The 22,145-nt window shown below is 41.2% G+C and overlaps 1 protein-coding gene across 1 annotated transcript in view; it reads right to left on the bottom strand.

Moving 5' to 3' along the window:
- The window catches only part of pde1ca (phosphodiesterase 1C, calmodulin-dependent a), a 57,015-nt gene extending 40,883 nt beyond the window's left edge, over positions 1-16,132 (bottom strand). The window contains exons 1-3 of the mRNA XM_030079983.1: positions 16,048-16,132; positions 8,969-9,019; positions 7,293-7,452 (exon numbers count right to left, since the gene is read on the bottom strand). Coding sequence (XP_029935843.1) covers positions 7,293-7,452; positions 8,969-9,019; positions 16,048-16,132 — 296 coding nt within the window. The remainder of the gene's footprint in view (positions 1-7,292; positions 7,453-8,968; positions 9,020-16,047) is intronic.
- Positions 16,133-22,145: the final 6,013 nt, after the last annotated feature.

Below are 22,145 nucleotides of genomic sequence, written 5' to 3'. Positions count from 1 at the left end.
TGTCTGTTTATGGTCATTTTGAATAAATTTTACAGCTGTGCAAAGTCATCACATTGGCCACATATGGTCAGGTTTATATGCTCAGTAAAATACAGCACAACTGTTCATTATGCAAGATGTCGATTCACTAATTGGGCTAGTTATCCATCCATTAGCAACATGCCAAATTGAATGAAGTGAACAGTTGTGTGTGCGTCATGTAGTGGTTGTCAGGATCTGTCAGGATCACTAATTCTCTGCAGAGGGCCTTATTTGACCTGATCAAGCTGTTCATGTTCCTCATTTTTGTGGCTGCTCTGAATACATGTTTTTCTATCTGAAACAAGTACAACAATATCTCGTTCTGTTTTTTCTCTTTCATAACAGGCCACTGTGCTCAGACCAGCTGATGTGTGATCATCATAACAAGAAAAACCACTGTTACCTTGGTGTGTGTGCACATGTCTGTGTGCGCAGCTGTTGTCAGCCATCATTCATATCCCTTGTACAAAAACACTTCTATCATGTAAATATTATCTGTGTGCACTCTGGGCACTCGGTCAAAACAGATGCAGCAACATCATTGTCCCAAGCTCCCTCACAATAAAGCCACAGGAGGGAGGTGGTGGCAGTGATTCCTCAAAGGTCAACGCAAGGTCACAGCTATCTCTGTGTGCATTCGCTATTTGGAGAATACACAAAAATAGACAGGATGTGGACGTGTTATTTCCACACCGTAACTGTGTTCTGTTGTGAAACGACAGCATTCTCACACACAAATCAGCATGTACAACATGCTTGTGTGTGTGTGTGTGTGTGTGTGCCCCCTGCTTTACACTACATTAACCTTATTGCCTTGTGAACTTTCCCTTTGGGATAAGTGTCCAGGGGCCAGTGGGCGGTCTGGCAAGCTAATGCTGGCTTAAGCACGGCAACAGAGGTGGTGAAAGGGCTACAAACCCAAGCAATATCAGACATTGAAAAGAAGCCATGTGGATACCAACATCTGCTCTATTCTATTTGTTTTACTACAGATTTCTCTTTTCAGGAGTGACAATGAGAAAGTGGAGTATTCTTGTTAAGGCTTTACCCGGATGTTTTGCATTCATTTTAATTTGTAAGCTAACTGATGAGTGTTAAATGAAGAAAAACTGCCTTTGTATATGTGTTTCCTCTAGTTTCTTCTTGCTGTTTTTTCTTCTTTGGAGAGGACAAACCCTCTGGAAATCAATGCTGATGAACAACCTCAGATTCTGGCTTCACTATTTGGGCCAACACCGTGTCTGGATTACAAAATGAATTTAAAAAGATTTAAATTGAATCCATCCCGTCCAAACCCAGAGGACTGAACAATATTTAAAGCAAACACAGGCACACAATTTCAGTCCAACAAACACCCTCATTGCACCGTACCACACAGGCACCCCAAGCCTTTAGGGATGACTAATTGGTATGAGAATGTACAACATGGATGTCGATTATTTGGTTTTGACCTAAACCTTTAATCATTACATGACAGAACAAAGACCAAGCATTTGGGCGTCATATCTCGAAAATGTTTCCTAGTTAGTTAGTAAGTCAGTTTGGTGATCCACAACTAATAACTGATCAAATGCACCAAATATTTGTATACATCTTCTAATTTATCTCACTTGCCAAGGCAGTCATACATTTAAAGGACAGAATTGGTATTTTTCAAACCAAGATGTAAGACATAGTGTTGACATTCATCATGCATAACTATACATAGCACAATCTTGTGTATTCTAACCTGTTGAATTTCACATTTACTGTGGTAATAATTGGTAATAATTATCGCAATGTCTTGTCCAAAAAAGTCAGTATATTTCAATATAACTTTATTTCCTGACCGGTGCACACACTGAGAAAGATGTGGCAAGAACAGACAGCAGTCACACAAATGGTGAACACAAAATCACAATGGATGCTCTTTTCTTTGGAGGATTCACAGTTTCTTCTTCATGTAAGCAGCTATGTGTCCTGAGGTGACAGCATGAACGCTGCATTGTCACAGGCCGAAAGGTTGCAAGGTGAAAATTCCAAGATTCCAGCTGAAGTGAACACAGCATTAGCTGAGTCAGCAGCAGGGCAGTGTGCATGTATAGCAGTCTTACTGTCCTTGTATACTGTGTGTGAGTTTTTCATGTTGTGTTTTTTTCTCATGCTGATATTTGATTTTTGTGATTTGTTATGATTGTACTGTTGATTTTATGATTGTTATTATTATGCAGTTATTTCATTCTTTTGAAAAAAACTTAGATTTTGGCTTTTGGCCAGCTGTAGCAGCTTTTATTAGTATATTTGATTTGATTTGACTTGACTCGTGGTAAATGCGAAATAAAACTTGTCAGAAAGCACCATTTACAACAATTTTGGGGATGCGAGACATATTTGAATTTGCTGAGAGTGTCGTGTTCTCAAAAAGTAAATGTTATAGTGTTGAAGCCTAGCAAGAAGCTGCAGCAGGAGGTAAGTTTGGTGAGGTTGTGCTACAGTATGTAAGGTTATAAATGATAGGAATCACCATTTTGTTACATCTTGGCTTGAACTTATCATAGTTGACCTGTCCTTTGATGTACATCAGCATTACAATATTTGATAGATGAACTTTGTCATAGTATTCAGTGAAAGTTAAAGTGATAAAAAATACTCACAGTCCCCGTAGCCTCAGCCAGATCTTCTCGATTTGCTCTGGTTGCAGATACTTGAGCGAGTTGCTCTCAAAGTCCTCGATCTCCTTGGTAGGCGAATCCATGTCAAAGAAATCCACCAGGCAGAAAGACATGGAGCTGCAGTCAGCTCAGCACCGGAGCACAAAAAGTCACAGTGGCCAGTTTACAGCTCAGCGTGACCAGTTTGTTTCCTTCTCCCTGATCCTCTCAGCCGCCTCATCCCTCCTCCATTACAGTGACACAGGAGGCACCTCCTGCCCTCCACATCCCTTTCTGTCTGCCTAGCTGTTTCTCTAAGTCTCCACCTCTCTTCCAGTGGAGCAGCTTGTTTTTCTCTGCCGCAGCTCCACTATCTAGACTCTGTGTGTCCGGGGCTCAGCTGGCTCTGAACACTCAGAGCGAGAGAGAGGCTGAGAGAAGAGGCAAGAGAGAGGAGGGAGGGATCCTTCACGCTCCACCTCTTAATAAATGAGAGAATAGTGAAGTAGAGAGATGGAGACAGGTTAGACGATCATGGCACAGAGAATCAAAGTGTAACCAGGCTGTCTGGCAATGTGCAGGGTCATATTACACAGATTTACACAGACTGGCTTATATGTACTATTTGACAACCTTAACGTTCTGAAACGGGACCTCACAAAAGCTGTATTGATTGATCATAACGCACATTTTTCTTTTCTGCTATTCTTGTGGCTCTCTTGTAGAATGCACATAACCACCCCAGCTGCTGATCTGGATCGAAACACAACACCTCACATGGTCATGTGCCCACCAATCAGTTTTTCAGTAGTGTGTTGCCAACAGAGAAAAATTCTTAAGCAATGGCACAAGCAGATTGTGTCCGTCTCTCATGAAGCCACAAGAAAACACTATACCAACTAAAACAAAAGCCTAGTCAAACGTAATGATTGGTCTACAGCAGTGGTTTTCAACCTTTTTATCTTATGGACCCCAAGGTTGACTTTTAATACACCAAGGACTCCCATTTGAAATGATATTGCCCAATGCATTCAGAAAAAAATACAACAGTTGTGTATTCGTCCTGGGGTTGTAATCTCATTTACTACAGTCTGTTGGGGAGCATCACAATCTCAGTCCAATCCGTTTCCCGGTCATGCCGTTTCCTTGGCATGACCGTCAGTCGGGACCTGAAGTGGGATCTCAACAGCGTGGCCCTCCTGAAGAAGGCCCAGAAGAGGATCTTCTTCTTCCAGCAGCTGAAGAAATTCAGGCTGCCGAGGACCATGATGGTCAAATTCTACACTGCCATCATTGAGTCCATCCTCACCCACTCCATCATCACCTGGTTCCCTGCTGCAGCTAACAGGGACCTCACCAAACTGCAACGGGTGATTCACTCAGCGGAGAGGGTGATCGGCTGCCCCTTGCCCTCTCTCAAGTCCCTGTACGACATGAGGGCTCTGAGGAGGGCAAGATAGATCATGGCTGACACCTCCCACCCTGGTCACGGCCTCTTCACCCCGCTTCCTTCAGGCAGAAGGCTGCGACTGCCGAAGGCTGTGAAGGCCCGGCACAGAAACAGTTTTTTCCCATCAGCTGCCAGGCTGATGAATGACTCAGGCCTCCCTTTCCCCTTCTCCTACTAGCAGGCCTAAACCGTCTTTGCACCAGCATTTAAAATGCATCATAAAATGGCAAATAAAGGTAATCTGAACCTGAATCTGAATCTGAATCACATTTTGTGCACCTGCTCCGCTTCTGTGCATGTGTCAAATTTTTGACAACCACCCACTCTAAAAAGTTACCGACACAAGCTTTACCAAAGGCCATGGCAGCATACCATGCAATACAATGTGAATAAACAAGCATAAATGATTGGTTAAAATCTAATACTCACAACAGAAAATAGACGGTTAGCAAGAAAGCTAAAGCTGTGCAAGCTGCTTGTTCAGTCTGCTTGTACACACTGCAGGGCTGCACTAATGAAAACCTGCACCTAATTCATTATAAACTGATAATAATAATTTATTATAGCAGAGACAAAATTCATGAGTTTGACACAAGTTGATAGATGTTCAAAATGTGTTACACAGAGTGACTCTGTGAGAAGATTAGAAAGCCATGGGAGGATATTGAAATTTGGATGGCAAGAATCTGGAATTACAGTGTTGTGTTTTCACAAAGGATTAATCTCCTTCAAAATGTTGTGACTATAAGATACACAACTGGATGGAAGATTCTTTTCTCGTCATTTGTCTATAAGAAGCTAATACTGCAAAACTGGAAAAATAAGAATGCACCTACATTTTACAAATAGAAAACATTAATGAAATATTATTTGTGTAGAGAAGTGAAGCTGCAAAACCACCCAGCACCCATTAAATTTAAGGAACCCTTTTTTTAAAAAAATTCTGTGTGCATTAATGTGTGTTCATCAGTCTGTCTATGTGGGTAAGGGTGCGTCTGTGTGTATGCATGAGGAATAGGTATATATTATCTGTGTGTGTGTGTGTGTGTGTGTGCAACAGATCTCACCTGTAGTGACAATTGTATGTGTACGGGACAAGCACGTCACAAGGGGCAACATGAGTATTTCTTGGGATGTAAATATAAATGTAATGCATTTTGACCCTCACTCACTCGATAAAAGGGAGCTGGACATGAGACGATTATTTTGCGGAGGTAATCTTTGCAGTACGATTTGAGCTGTGCATTTAGGAAGTTATGTGCATATGAGCCTAAGCTTTTTAAACAAAACTTTTGATGGCATTTTGCTCTTGTAAAATTATGGGCCCAGTTTTCCCACTGGATCAGAGAAGGCTGGCATTTTTGGAATGAGTTCATCATGAAGGCTTGTGAGCAAAACTTTCTTCAGCTGGGACTGACGGCAGCCCACGGAGAGTACTTGTCGTAAATGTCATGCATTATGGCTTAAGTATCCCTTTATGTCCAAAGGGGCTTCACAGAACTGAGGGTGTGAATCCAGTATGCCTCTCTGCAACAGCCTGTTAACAATATCACCTCTTCCAGGGGAAGAGACAATTTTACTGAAAACTGAAAATTTTCAAAGAACACAGAGGAGGTTATGAGCAAACGTCTTTGTGTGGGATCACTCTTTAAAAAATGTCAAAGTCTGAAAATGAGACTCTTCATCTCTGACAGAAAACAGGAGAAGCAGAGGCCTGAGGGAACAGTCCTTCTTGGGGTAAAGCATTCTTTCATGTGTTTTCCTTTATTTAAAATTCTCTTTTTATAGTACAGTCTCTCCTGGTGGAATTCGTCCCTTTGCAGTATTTTTGATAAGGTGTTTATGGTGATTTTCGTCTGCCCTGAGCAGACGACAGCACAGTAGATAATAGCATGTAATGTTCCCTCTTCATCTTTATAGATAGTTAAATCACTTTTTTTTTTATTTTCAGGAGAATGTCCTTCAGTGATAGCCAAATAGTGCTACCAGTGTTTCAAAGGTAGGTAACACATTTAAATCAGGGATTAAAAAAGGACTCTGCATCTTGTTTTCTTCTTCTTCTTCTTCTTCTTCTTCTTCTTCTTCTTCTTCTTTTTTTTTTTTTTTTTTTTTTTTTTGCTATAAAATACAGGTATCCATTAGGCTTAAACCTGTGTCACCAGTTAACATAAACCCATAGGGAGGTTTTTCTATCAGGTGGTTTAGGTGCCAACTCATTGTTCCACCACCTTGATGGTCAATCAAAACAACCGTGCTATGGCTAATCTTTCACAAGGAATTAGTATCATTATGATCAGTGTTTCTGTGTTAGATGATGTGAAACATCTTAGTGAAGAACTGCCAGTTATTTGAGCAAGCTGGATGTTATCTGTCTCTCTACCAGTTGCCCTGAAGTCGTTTTGTCCCCAAGTTTCTATGTTCCCCGGTCCTATGTTCCAAGGGTCTTATGTTCCCAGGGTCCTATGTTCCCAAGGTTCTATTTTCCCAGGGTCCTATGTCCCCAAGGTTCTATGCTCCCCGGTCCTATGTTCCCAGAGTCCTCTGTTCCCCAGTCCTATGTTCCCTGGGTCCTATGTCCCCAAGGTTCTATGTTCCCAGGGTCCTGTGTTTGCAGGTCCTATGTTCTCAGGTCCTATGTTCCCAGGGTCCTATGTCCCCAAGGTTCTATGTTCCCAGGGTCCTATGTTCCCAGGGTCCTATGTCCCCAAGGTTCTATGTCCCCAGGTCCTATGTTCCCAGGTCCTATATTCCCAGGGTCCTATGTCCCAAAGGTTCTATGTTCCCAGGTCCTATATTCCCAGGGTCCTATGTCCCCAAGGTTCGATGTTCCCAGGTCCTATGGTCCCAGGGTGCTATATTCCCCAGTTCAGCATTTTGTTAACATACATTAATCCTAACCCTAACCCCCAGAATACAGAGCTGCGGAACATATTCTTCAGGTTCCCATAGAGCTGGAGAACACTAAGACCAAAGGAAAGCACATATGTACAGATATGCTAACTGGTGGAGCTTCTTTGTCTGTGTATCACCTCAAAACAGCTCCCCTCACCCAGTACATGATCGGCCGTGTCTCCAAAGTCTCTGTTTGTCTCTGTTTTCTGTGTGTGTGTGTGTGTGTGTGTGTGTGTGTGTGTGTGTGTGTGTGTGTGTTTGTGTGTGTGTGTGAGTGAGTGAGTGAGCGAGCGTGTGACCTGATAGCTGTCTTCTCCATGGCATCAGGAGCATCAGTTGTCGGCAGCTCGTCAGCCAGGATCTCTTCAGCACTTCGTGGATCGATCAGAATTCCTCTTCCTTCTGTGATGCCGACACCAGCTGTGACAGCATTCCAGAGGGCATTCTGGGACTGGGAGCCTGGGCAGTATCAGCAAAACAGACATCTTAAACACATGTTTTACCTCACACATATTTCACAATGAATGTCAATATATAAAACGCTTAAGTGTTAATAAAGTTAACATGAGTTTTCTCTGTCATTACAGGGCTCTAAAGCAGTGGTTCTCAAATAGGGGCATGCTGCAGTACTGCAGGGGGTGCATGAGATTTTTTACAATATTACTAAAAAATATCAGTCATGCATAATTCCTAAAATAATTAGCCTATGCTATAATAAGTTCAATAAAAATGTGAATGTAATTTTGATAAACCACATTTTACATTTAGTATTCCAAATATCAGTATCAGGTTGTTGTTTCAGACACTAATGGAGCTGGATTGGACTTCTTTATATAGGCTTTTTTCCTATTTATTTATTTATTTAGTTTTGTCACTGGCACTTGGTTGACAAAAATATTTCAAAAGCAGTACATCTTTGAAAAAAGTTTGAGAACCACTGCTTTAAAGGGCCATGCTATGGTGCATGTCAGCATTCACCACTGTTAACAATGTCATAACTCCTCATTTCAGTGCCTTTCAAGTTTCGTCTGAAGTTTTACATGTTCCTTTATAGACTGAGCAGATTTGAGAACCTTTCCATTGACACCTGATAAAAAATTCTCACTGTGACTTCACTGATTGGCTCCGGTCAGAGGTGCAGCATGGCTGAAAGTTTCAACCTTTGGAGAACAATGCAACAGAACTGGTGTGTATACACTCTTTAAAGACCTTTTTCTTTATCATGACATATAACTAACTAGTGAATAGGACCCATTCATGGTTAACCACAATGATAATAACTCTCACCATAGTTTACAGAGGTACTGTGTTTTTGGCACTGTGTTTTGGTAACTGCCACCATTACATAAATGTTTGATGTCTGCTGCCCTCTAGTGACCATTTGGAGCTAATACAGCTGGCCTGCATGGGCTTGGCTCTGATGAGCATATTGCACTGACTGTTACATACTGTATGTTACAGCTGATCATAAAGTAACTTCTTGTTGATTTAATGAACGTTTGACATAATAACGATTTGCACAAGCTGTGGTTAATCCTGCGAATATACTGAGTCGCCTGTCAAACTCATAAAACCAACCGCACATTTTATGTAATAGTTGTTACACGATTGGAGTACAATACTGAGAGGACTAAAACTTTTACTTGTAAAAAATGAACCCAACAATAACTCATTCACAAATATGATTTTCAAGTACACTGCAAGGTCTAAAAAAGGGATGATGTCTTTGGTGAAGAAAACCCTATGATGTCAGTTGGATTGATAGGAAATATATGTTAAGAGCTGGTAATTTTGTCTTATTAATGGGAAATCTATTATGTCAACAGGGTTATTGCATGTTGTGAACTACACATTATGTGAAGTGTTGTTGTGTTATTGGTTTATTATGTAAGTGGATACAACATGCAACAACATCATGGCTTCTTTTCCCTCCTGGTAAACAGTCAGAAACGGGCAAACTGTTGGGTGAACTCACGTGCGAAGCGAGCCAGCCTTCGCTGATTATTTTCACCAGCTTCATTGGCAACTGTAACGAGAAAGATCAGAGAAATGATTCAAAAGCAAATCCAAGAGGTCAAGTGTAATAGAGAGAAAAAATAAAGAGAGAAAGTGAAGGAACAAAACTGGCCATTTATTCAAAGCATTTAGGATGTTCAATGCCAACTGACTGACTGAAAAAAATCAAGAATTAAAGGTACACTGTGTAACTTTGCATGCTTTGACTCAAGTGGCAGAGAGATCACTGAAACATTTTCTGCTAGCTGTCTTGTAGTTGCGCGGGAAATATCTCAACAGAACGTATCTTTGAAAACAAGAAAAATATACAATTAAACAACAACATAGATATGGTGTGATTATAGGGTGGATCTCCCCCATGAAGCTGATTGGAAAACTGAACACTCTGGGCATCAGTACCACTCTCTGCAACTGGATACTGGACTTCCTCACAAACAGACCCCAGTCAGCACAGATTGGCGGTCTCTCCTCCTCCACTCTAGTGCTCAACACCGGAGCACCCCAGGGCTGTTTGCTCAGCCCCCTCCTGTTCACGCTGTACACCCACGACTGCAACCCCCGACATGGAGAGAACTCTATTGTGAAGTTCGCAGATGACACCACCATCATCGACCAGATCTCCAACAATGATGAGTTTTCATATCGGGAGGAAATCAACCATCTTGCAGAATGGTGCACAAAAAACAACCTACTGCTCAACGTCAGCAAAACCAAAGAGCTGATAGTTGATTTTAGAAAAAAGGAGACAAAGACACACCACCCTGTCTACATCAATGGAGCTGAGGTGGAGCAAGGGAGCAGTTTCAAGTTCCTGGGAATCAACATAACAGAGAACCTGTCATGGACCTCACATATCTCTGCCCTGGTTAAAAAAGCTCAGAAACGGCTGTATTTCTTAAGGAAACTTAAGAAAGCAAAATTCCCATGCCAAGTTCTTGTCAACTTCTACAAAGGAGCGATTGAAAGCATCCTGACTGGAAACATCACAAACTGGCATGGGATGTGCACGGCCCAGGACAGGAAGACTCTGCAACGAGTGGTTAAAACTGTCCAAAACATCATTGGCACCCATCTATCAAGCATCAGTGATATCGGGGAGGTGAGGTGCCTGCGCAGAGCCAAAAGGATCCTAAAAGACAACACCCACCCCAGCCACAGCCTGTTCACTCTGCTGCCATCAGTCAAAAGATACGGAAGTATCCACTGCCGTGCCACCAGACTACAGAGCAGCTTCTTCCCTCAGGCTGTGAGACTACTAAATGCACCATCTGCACTCCTCCATGTTTAATAATTTTATATTTTATACAATCAATTGATCAATCAAGAGGGAACCACATTTTAATTTCATTATACATACTGTTGTATAATGACCAATAAGCTTCCTTGTATCCTTGTATTTTTCCATCAACACTACATCACCAGGAACAACCAGGTTCAATGCTTCTTTTTATCTGTGGCTGGCCTTGGTTGAATCAAACAGGAAACACTGCACGCTTTATTTCTTTGTCAGGCCTGCATACACATTCAATCACTATCATACAGATGTGCATCTGTGACCAATCACAATGTTTTTACTGCAGACAACGCCTCAAATCACTATAAAAAAGCACAGTGCTTGTCCTGTGTTACCGTTGCTTGCAAAGATCCCTTTTTCCTCTCCGGTGGACCCTCTTTTGGTCGTGCACCTGTATTAAGTCCATCTATAGTCATGCAATCTGCCATTGCCTTGAAGTTGGTTTACAAAGAATTCATTGACTTGATCCAAATCAGTGTATTGATGGTTAAGTTCATGCACCTTCAGGATCCTCCTGCTTACTGTAACACCATGAGAGCCTCTTAATATGTCTCCATAATGCATCCCCATGTCATAATGCACCGAAATCAAAGACCCTCTGTCCAGAACTACACAGATAGCTGCTGTCAGTTTTTTCCATTTTGTAAATCATGGGCACGTGTTCTTTAGACTGAGGTTTCTCAACCAATGAGCCCCACCCCTCCATCAGCGCCCTCTAGTGTGCTGCAGAATGCCCTAGGTAGAAGCTGGTGGTGCCCAGTGGGGCTGCTGATGCATGCTCAACTTAGTTGCAAAGAAAAGAAAAGGTGCGTTTCTTAACCCTCTATGCACTGAGGTCTCATAGGCTCATCTATGCCAGACCCTGGAGTAAAATGTGAACTATGACTGTACAATGTTTTGAGATGATCAGCAAAAAAGGTGTGAGCATTTGGCACCATGGGTGTCCCAGGCCAACACAGACACAGAAAGTTACAGTTTTACTTTTATGGACAGTTCTGATTTTATGACCTACTGGCATTTCAATTCACAAGAAAAACTAAAATTTATGATCTGTGCACGCAAAATTTTAAATAAAAAAATAAAAAAATAATAAAAAGGTTTCTCTAGTGCTGTGTATATTACAGAGCACATCGATTCACATGTCAACACTAAAATGAACATGTTTTGCAAGGTTGACCTGACAGTGATACTATGGTGCAAATTCTAATGTCATCTAATGCATTCTTTCAGTCATCTCATAACACCAAGGCCAAACATTCATGTGAATGACTGCTTGAGCAGGATGAATTAGCATGTAAGCATGTAAGAAATAAGCCTCACTTCCTGTTTGTATTTTCAAAATGCTGCTCTAGGAAGTCCAAATATCCACTTATTCCTAAACAGTTTGGTGGGGCTGGAGTCTATCATAGCAACACTGGGTGGAAGGTTAGTCCATATACACTGTGTGCAGGAGAGACAGAGAAAAATATGTTTTGCTCAGAATTTAAAATAGCAGAAAACCTGTGATAACTAACGAAAACAAGTTTGTCCAATGGATCTGAAAGTCATCAGAATATGATGAGAGAATATGGGAGGGAGGGAGAGAGAGAGAAAGAGAGAGAGAGAGTATTGAGCCAACCATAGTGACCCAGGAGACTCAGGATCTTACCTTGATTGTTAAAGGGTGTGTGTGTGTGTGTGTGTGTGTGTGTGTGTGTTAGGAGATAGGGGAAGGTGGCTGCATCCTGGCTTTTCTCCAATCATTAGACCAGCCAGGAAAGAGTGGAGGGGGAGAGAGCAGCCTGTGTGCATTTGGGTGACAGTGATGGGAGAGGCCACTTCATTAGTGATAATGACTCCCTGTGCTCAACACCCTAACAACTGACAACACACACACACACACACACACACACATATCTGCAGCAGTCATGACGATGTTCTGATCTCTGGCTGGTCCCCATAGTTACTGTAATCAGTCCACACACACACACACACACACACACACGAACACCAAGGTCTACAAGGGCAGTCCAACCACTGGACAAGTAGAGTCAAGGATTGCTTTGCTCCCAGATTCAGACTACCAAAACAGCCATGAAATTGGTAAGAAAAAAAAAAAAAGTTTTATAAAAAAGTCCGTATTTATAATTAGCTATGTTTTGGGAATCAAATTACGGCAGGAAAAAAAAAAAAAGCGGCAAAAATTACATAAAATTACCAAAAGAAAGAAAAACAGAAAGAAAGTAAGAAAGAAAGAAAGAAAAGAACCCCCCCACCCCCCAACACTACCACAAAAAAAAAAAATTATAATGAGTAAATATAGATAGATTATTATCTACATGTGTGAATATATTTTTTATGGTGAATACAGTAGGGTTTTTTTCCTACATGGGCACGGTACAGTAGCAATAGTTCTTCCATTTCTGATTGTCACAGATTATTAATGTGTAACGTGGGCTGAGACATTAGTAAGATTTCTGAAGTTACACATTGTAACCAGAGTATGGAGCATAATGGTTTGTTGTTATTCATTCTCTGCAAATGGAGCACTGAATGTAAGAGCGGTCTTTCTTTGGTCAGCACTAACTGTTGGAACTGTTGGATAAATGTGGAATAAATGTAGGATTTGATGGAATGGTTGTTATTGTCAGTCTGAATCACTGATGTGTGCTCATTCCTTTTTTTCAGTCATTCCATTGACCTTTGGTATTTGCATAGTGCACTTTTAAGAAGCATGGTGGACATAGGATGGCAGTCTTTGGAGAGGAGCTTTACAAACAAAGTCCAATGTTACTCTTTTCTCACATAGTGTAAAAGATGGCCCACTTTTTGACACAAAATACATTTCCATAAGCATTTCCTGTTATTATTTCTGAGAGCTAACTGATAAACAGAATGTAAAGGTTATAGTGTAGAAATTCATGTACTTGTTTTATTTAGGTGTGTAGTAAAGGACAGGTATCAGTCTGTCAGGTGAATAAAAGTAATGAAGGTTCAGGACGCAGTGGTGAGGCTCAGTAGAAAATAAAATGTGCTTTTGATGTTTGTTTGTGTGGTAACTATAAGGGCCATGTGCCCTTGTGTCTTTCCTTGTGTTTCCTTGTGTTCCCTGGTTCCCTTGTGTTACTCAGTGTCCCCCGTCTGTCTTAGTGTGTTTGTGTGTATTGTGGGCGTGTCCGCAGCTCACCTGCCTGCCGTCATCCTATCAGCCTCCAGTATGTCAACCTGGTTTCCCCAGTTGTTGGCGAGTGTCACCCACCACACTGTGCTCCTTCCTCTCCGGTTGTCTGGTAAATCCAGTAGCTTTCATGTAATCTACTCCCCGCATATGCCACTTGTTTTGGGCCGACCCTGTCTTAAGCGTCACAACCCCCATATCAACTGGGCTTCCAGAACTGTCTCAGCTGGGGCATGTTTTGCCTCTCCAACTGCCTGACGCCCCCAGCCTTTCCTCCATGCCTGCTGTGTACCATGTCCTAGAGGAGGTTTTCAACTGACAAAGAGCCTTGTCCCTGCCTGAGCAATGCTCCTAAGACTGTGTCCCTTGCCCTCTAGTCGTCTGCATAATCTGTCCCGTCCAGCACATGAAGCCATGGAAAAATACAGCCATGAGTCCCTAGCTGCTGGCATTATCTGACTGTCCTCTTCTCCTGTTAGAGGTGGCTTTTTTTCACTGAGAAACAACCACAAAACTGTCCAGACCTACAGCACACCTGCATGCAAAAATCAGCAACACCAACTCAAAATGAACAGGGTCACGAGAGCCCCAGCTCCAGCCTACCCACCTAGATAAAATGGCAAAAACGTAATGTTAGCCATTGTTGTTGACCCTCATTGGCGAGGTAATGGCAGTGGATAGATCAAAGTTTTTCTATCTTCTTCAGGGCATCCATATTGGTTGCAATGGAATCCATTCAACACAGAGGTGGGAAGCTCCATCAGTGGAAAGCTGCATAAGTAATAGAGTCTACTTCGTTTTGGGGAATGGACTTTTTGCAGCGTCCATTTTGACATGAAACAGCAGGGTAAACAATGGTGTGAAATGTGTGTATGTGTTAAATCAAAGTGGAAGACATTTGTTCACTATGACCAGGAGGCCAGACAAAAGATAACAGATCTGTGTTTGAAATGTAGCAGCAATACCACTGAAAACAAGGAGAAAGAAATTTACCTAGGATCCTTTTTTCATTTTTTACAGTGGCTAAAAAAGTATTCAAAGGCACATTATTGAAAAAAGTTTGAGAACCACTGAATTAAGGTACTGTCCCATGTAAGTGTGGCAGAGCCCTTTCAGTGTGCCAGCATTAACCATAGCAGGACCCTGGCTCTGTTAGCCCTAAATGGAACAGAATCTTAGCTAAAGTTATTGGTAAGACCTGTGTTTACCCTGCTATTTCATCAAAATGGCTGCTATGAAAAGGTGTTTTGTGTGAGGGCGTATGTGGAACTGATTAGAATGAGAGTCTGCAGCGGCGAAAATGCAGTTTTGTCGATCCCACCACACAGGCTGCACAAGCACTCTCAATTCATCAAAGTAGGTTGGGTTCCTCTCACGGGAGAGGCTCACAAAGAGTAACACGTAATGCTCAAATTACTACTATGTACCATTTTCTCTTTGTTTGCATTTCCAGAATTTGCAGTGCAGTGGGTTCTCGGGGCTAACATACACCTGCGCTGAGGACCACACTGTTTAGTGTGTCAGCACGATACAGTAAAACCTAAATCAAATCTACCTTATCAGGCAGTTTCCCTTTAATTAGAGTGTTACTGAATGGATCCACAGCCACAGCGTAATGTTGTTCAGCTAGCTCTGTTGTTTCTAGCCTGGTTATGTATGTAGACATCATTAACTAATTCTCCAGTGGATCTCCATGTTCCAGCCAGATGTGAGGGATTTGGGACGCAAATTCAAAGCCTCTGTTCTAATGTAAACTCGAATCTGATTTGATGTATCCTATTGAATTAAATAAGAACCCGTTCTTAATGACTATGCTTGTTAAAATAAAGGTCAAATAAAATAAAAATAAAATGAATTGAATGCAGCATTTACTATTATTTATATACATTATAATTATTAGCAAAAGTGGCAGAAAATATTTATATTATCATAAGTTTGTTTACATGCAAAGCTGGAATTTGAACTAAACTAAAACTAAATTCAAATGAAAGACGAATTACGTTCCATATAATCACAAAGTATGATGTCAGAAATTGTGTAGAGCTGTTTATGTATTTTTACTGAGATTGCTCGTGCGTTATTTGAATGGTTGCTTGAAGCACCAATCTGGGATTGATCTATTTTCCCATCATTTTGCAGAGGAACACTGTGTATTATCTGTGTTGTATCTTGTAGTTTAATAGCGTGTAACCTTGCACTCTCTCTCTCTCCCATTTTCTTTTGATACTTTACTGAATAAAGCAGCAATGCCATAAATAACCATAGGTATGACAGTGTTGAAAGTATCGCCTCAGACACGGCAAAATTACTGCATTTTTCATCTAGTTTTCATTTAGAGTGCAGATGAAAGATGATATAAAGTCACCGATGCTGTTGGCTCAAAGAACTGCTGCAGACTGTGGATAGTAAAGTCAGATGTATAGCAGGAGACTGAGCACACATACTAACGATACAATAAAACCTGAGCAAAGAACACCATCTGTTCAGCAAGACAGTGGCACCTAACAAGACACACATACACACACACACACTCATACACACACACACACACACACACACGCACACACAGACAGCCACCACCTCTTACCGATAGTAAAGCTGAAGCCATCAATGCTGAAAGTGGCACTCCGACACTTTTTAAATCCCTGTTTCTTAGATGTGTGCTCTGTCATTTCAGCTCTTTCTGTCCAGTCCTGTCTCCAGGCTTTGTCAGTAGGTGTGTGTGTGTGTGTGTGTATGTGCAGAGGGAATATGCTCTCTGCCTCGGAGCTCTCCCGCAAGAGGTGCCGCCTGCTGGGGTGAAGCCAGAGCCTGCCTCCCTAGGTGTCTGTGGCCCTGATTGTTCTGATAGTCCTGGTGAAGGCTGGCAGTGCTGTGCAGGTTTAGCTCACTGTGTTCAGGAGGAAGGCTGAACTCCCTCCTCCTCCGCCTCCCTGCTCTTCATCCTTCAAGGCCACTGTGATCCTGGAGGGGCACTGACAATAGACAGCTCTCTCACTGTATCTCCCTCGCTCTCTTTTACATCTTTTTTTTTTTTCTGACTCTCAGCACTAAACACAGCTTCAGGAGAATCAAGAGAAATGTAGGGAGAGGGAAAGAGACCCCTCTCTCTCTCTCTGTTTATCCTCTGTGGTCCTCTGTGTGGCCCACCCCACTTCTATGCTAAAGTCAGGTGATTAGCCTCTCTAAAACTCCTCCTCTCTCTCCAAGCTCCCTCTCTTTTTCCAGCTCTCTACCTCTCTTTGCCATTGTCTATCTCCACTTCTGTACCTGCCTCCAATGCTCTATTCATGTCTAGCTCTCTGTATTTTTCCAATTTTTCCTATGAATGTAAATGTTTCTCTAATAGCGGTGTTGCTTATATTAATTATATTCAAGGCTCTCTGTGATGTGATGAATTCATGTGTCTGTGCATACAGTGTTGTCAAAGCACAGCAGCTGTGTGTGTGTGTGTGTGTGTGTGTGTGTGCGTGTGCGTAATGATGTCATCATGTACTGTAACTGGTCATCTGTGCACAAAACCTCACAACAGCCTTGCTCCCTGGTTGCCAGTTAACCAGTTTACACATACACAGAGAGCTATCAAGTGTGCATGTGCACATGCACATGCATGCAACATCATGCACATAACACATACACACATGTACATAGATTTCAATTAAGGTTGTTTTGACCTGCTGGTAGTTTACATTTACTCACACAGTCACATGCTAATGTGACTTATGAATACCCCTCTGGGATTGTTTAAATTCTTTTTTTTTTTTTTTTTTTAATCTTATTTAGTTAGCCTTTATTTAAGCAGGTAAGTCCCACTGTGAATGTGAGATCTCTTTTACAAGGGAGCCCTGGTCAAGACAGCAGCAGCAGTTCCAAAATGATTCACAGCAAACAAGTTAAGAACATAAATTATAAAACATACAGAATAAAACCTATAATAAAACCTATATTTGGCTAAGAAGGAACACAGTTATAAACTCCAATGGATTCTGCCTCCATAGCCTTTCCTATTTTTTTTTAAAAGCCTTAAGCAAGATCATCCCACGGAACTGCAAATCAGTGTGCAGTTGCTTCCAGGCAGTGGCAATGGCACTGGTTTGTCCTGTATGGGAAATAATACCCATGTGGTACTGGGTTAGACTGAAAAAAAAAAAAAAAAAAAAAAACACTGAAAATGCTATTGGGCCAGGCTCCACCATGAGCCTGTATATGAGCGTAGCAGATGCCTGATCAGTCTGTGATGCTTCATACACAAGATCTGCAGAAGAGTGCAAAGTAGTTCATACATTTTGTAAAATGTGATATTACTTCACTGCCCCCCAGCTGTTATGTAGGACAGTAGTGGCTCTATCTTCCTCTCATTGTTACTGAGTGCTGGATACTGGCTGGATGCTCTAAATGCTAACTGGTAGCCTCCTGCCATTGAGGTGGACTTCCCCCCAGCTAACACTCTGAAAAATAACCACCAGAACTAAACAAACAGCAGCAACTGTTGAGGTGTGAGTGAGCAAGCACGTTGGTAAGCATATTACTAGCTTCTTAGCAAGTTGGTCTACAATTCTTGTCTTTTTTGTAAGCAAAATCCATGTTGATGTCCTGTTTTGTTATTTTCCAGTTCAGTGCACTGTGCCCTCTCCTGTCTTCATCACCGAAACCATGCAGGTGTTTGCTGCAGGCTGTAGCTCACATGCACCTCTCCACAAATATAACTGCGTGCCAGGCAACGCAAGACCATAAGGTCTGTGATTGATCTGCTGGACCGCTTTGTGCTTCTGTGCTGTTTTGCAGGTGGATTTTGATGTTGAAGACAGCTTGATGTCAGTTCTCATCTCTCTTCAACCCGTTTGACCTGATGAGGTTTGAAAATATGTGCTCATGTTATTAAATCATCCCCAAATTATTCAGACTGCATGATGTCACTAAATTTATGGTGAGAAACATCCCAAAACACCGCTTTGGACACTGCCATGTGTCCCACAGTCAACTCTTCATTTCAGAAAATGTATTGCGTCTGTGTTGTCTCTGCTTCATTTGTACAGAATTAATAAAATCTTGACCGTGCTGTCCAGTGTTTCAGTTTCGGCCTAGTGTGTGCACAGATTCTCCTATGCAGAACTGTAAATCTTCACTCCAGTACAGGGCACTATCATGCAGACATTGTGGTTGAAAAACCCACCACTTGTACCAGATGAGTGGTGCCCCCCTTCCAACTGACACCAAGTCTGTGTTTCACCTGCTTTTATACAACCTGTTGTGGGACTAAGATTAAGATCCTTCCAGTTTTTCTTCTTCCAATTAACATGAATATTTTACACCAACAGCACTTCAGTTCAATATTTGCATGTAAATATTAAAGTGAAGTATAAAGTATATTTAATTAACCCTATAAAGCCATTTGTATCATATATGATAAACATTTTCAATTCCGTTTTTTGTTTTCAGTTTAATCAATACTTGACCAAAATACTGTTGTATACCTTTGAACACTTCCCCTGTTCACCCTGGACCATACCATTGGCACTTCAAGTACATATCATATATCATACACCAGAAAGGTCGTGTAATAACATATTTTTTTATTTTTTTTATTTTGTTATAGGACTAAATAAAGGGTTCAATTTCAAAAAATTGGAATTTTCTGCCAATTCTTTCATAGTTCAGGCTTTATAGGGTTAAATGAATAAATCCTTTGGTTACATATCATGATTACTATCTGAATAATTTCACATTTTAACAAAGTAATTTTCCACAAAGTATAAATTAGGACTAGAGAGTTTGACCATATTTACGCCCATTCTGATGTCCCTTCACTGGCCTCCAGTCCAAGCCTGATCTGACTTTAAAGTGCTTTCATCAAACACCCCATGAAATGGACTATGGCTTTCTTGATTCGATGTATTTCCTGTTCAAACAGGATGTTTGGACGGGGCATTCACAAGTGGAAACCCTAACCCTAATCCAATAGCATATCAGTCTGGGAGAGAAACACAATTTTATGTGAAGGGATAAGGTGGATGACAGAGGATATTTAAAGATGCGTGAAGCTTTTGTTGGTTGAAATTTTAATTTAGACCTACAAGAGCAGGATGATGGAGAGGATGTGACTTTGTAAGATATTCTGTTTTACCGGAAGCAGAAGTCATGTGTTTGTATCATACTCCCACTTGTGATTAGATAAGCAAAACCTGTAGAAACCTTCAAATCCAGACTTAAAAACCTACTTTTTTCACAGTTATACAACCTGTTAGTGTCTAGCTGGGGATGACAGTGTCTTTTCAACAGCTTAGACAGTATTAACATAGAACCTGCCTGCTGGGATCCAGTGGAGGGCTGCCTCTTGACTGCTGTATGTCTGCTCTCACACACTGTCTGCTGTCTGTATCAGTGTGTACATGACTGAAGATCTACTTGAGCATGGGGGTCAACCTACCACAGCCAAGCATGTATATCAATGTATGTGTATGTATATAAAAGTATGTATGTATAGAGAGTGTGCATGGCCATCTGCTTGGCTTTCCTCTGCACTGTTTCTACCTCACTTACTTATCTAAAACTTGTACTTCATCTACTTAGCCATAGTTGCTTGTTGCTTCAATGCAATTCACCTGTCTTATCCACAGTGGCAAATGTTTTGCAGCCCAATTTTTATTTACTGAGATGCAATCTCATTGCAGGCAGTTACATAGAAATAGACCTATCACAAAGAACAATACAAGTCCATATCCATAAAAACAAATGCAATAGCAGCAACAAACAATTCTCATAGTCGATCAGTAGAAAAATACAGAAACAAGACAACTAAAAACCAGTCAGCAACAGTTAATCAGTGTAGGGCAACTGAGCATTTTTCATTGCATATGATGGATTGAAAGAGTTTTTCATTAGATTCATCTTGACCGTCTGTCTCTGCTTCCCAGAAAACAAACTCTCTGAAAGAGGCAGAGTGGGACGGCCAGGAGCTGCACTTGCTTTTCATCTCTTTTCAGATGAGCTCCATTCTGCTTTACAACCAGGCCTCATTAGTAAATGCTGTCAGCAGGTTTTGTCTGGGGACTGGGTGCTCTGCGCTGCCACAGAGGTGTGAACCACCAGTGTGAAGCGATTGCGTCACGGAGCCGCCCTGTTAAGCATTCGTCTCTCTATATATAGACTCTTTCCTCATACACGTGCTGTTGCACAACTGTGATTCCCCTTCAACCTGCTAAGCCAGCCGAAATCTAGAAATGTATTTTTGGAAAATAATGTCATCAAAGTGACTCATATTCTTGCACATTTTTTTTTCTTTTGCTATGTTATCCCAACTTTTACAGGTAGCACTGCTGAACACCAAAATGGGATTGCAGAAATTGCAAAATTTTATGAAAGCCAAATGCACTGATATTTTTAAAATGAAAACTGTTTTACATGAATAATTACAGGTATCCTAGTGTTAAATTTAACGCCTTTAAGACATTGTAAGACAAATAAATAATAAATACGTACTTACTCTGAGGAAACCTAAAACTCATCTTCTCCATTTTGTCCTTCCTTCCAAAATAAAATAAAATAAAAAAAAAAACATTTTTGTCCACTGAAAAGTGACCTTCTGAAAACACCTGTCATGTAAATCTAATATGCGTCTATTCAAGGAATTTTTTATGTTTTCAGTGGTTTGGTGTTGGGATGCACCCATTCTTATATTGATATCAGTGCGAATCAAGATCTAATTCACAGATTGAACACCAATCTACATATCAATCCATGATAGACACACACACACACTGCCACCTGTAGTATCTCTATAATATTTCTGTGTTTCTGTGTTAATCTACCACTACCATCTATCACAGGCTGTAACTAGTGAACGCTGAGGGTTTCTTCCTGTTCAGCAGTGCTTTGCAGGATGCATGGTGCTGATTCCAGTATAGCACCACAGTGGTGTGTGCCGGTACTGCAGTCAAATTAATAATTCTGCTTACTAGTAGCTGATGATGTATTTCTGTGCACTTGATTTGCTCAAGTTTTTCAGAACATTAAAGCAGTTGCCGTTGCAATTTGCACTCCTACATCTGCTTGTATGTGAAGTCTGCAGTTCAAACCAGTTGCTTTGGAATATATTTAATGCATTTTTGTATATTTTTTTTCTGTTGATAAGTTTTGTGTGGTTTACTACAGCCTCATGTAACCTTGCACCTAATATGCCAACAACAGCAATAACCATAATAATAATATTTTTAATAACAATAATAATCAATAATAATAAAAATTAAAGCTGCAAGCAGCGTTGGGCGGGCCCTCGCCCCCCCGCGCACGTCATGGACGGTGCGCGTGTCGAAGTGTAGACAATTCGTCAGTTTGTGCCAGTTTTGAGGGTATTTTTCGGTGCTTTTATTTTGAAAGCTTTTTGGGCTTTTATTTTGAAAGGCCACGGAAGTCCTAGTGTGTGACCGACACGAGTACTGGCAGCTGCTGCATGATCACACCAAAATGCAGGCAGACAGAGAAATCCTCATTCATTCCAATGGAGAAATCCAGAAAACCCACCCCTGTTTGAGGTGTCACAGCTCGGTCACCGTTTGAATGACAGACTTTATTCAAAGCTTAAACGAGTCATGAGACTCGGATCTATAAATCTCCCATTTACATGATTTTGCTATCTTTTACCGTTTTTGAGTTATGGCAGTTTTAATTTGAGAGTGTTTTCTGCTC

Source organism: Myripristis murdjan, chromosome 20 (assembly GCF_902150065.1).
Source record: "Myripristis murdjan chromosome 20, fMyrMur1.1, whole genome shotgun sequence".
Taxonomy (NCBI): domain Eukaryota; kingdom Metazoa; phylum Chordata; class Actinopteri; order Holocentriformes; family Holocentridae; genus Myripristis; species Myripristis murdjan.
Note: the sequence above shows the minus strand (reverse complement) of the source record. Positions and strands in the feature narration are given on the sequence as shown.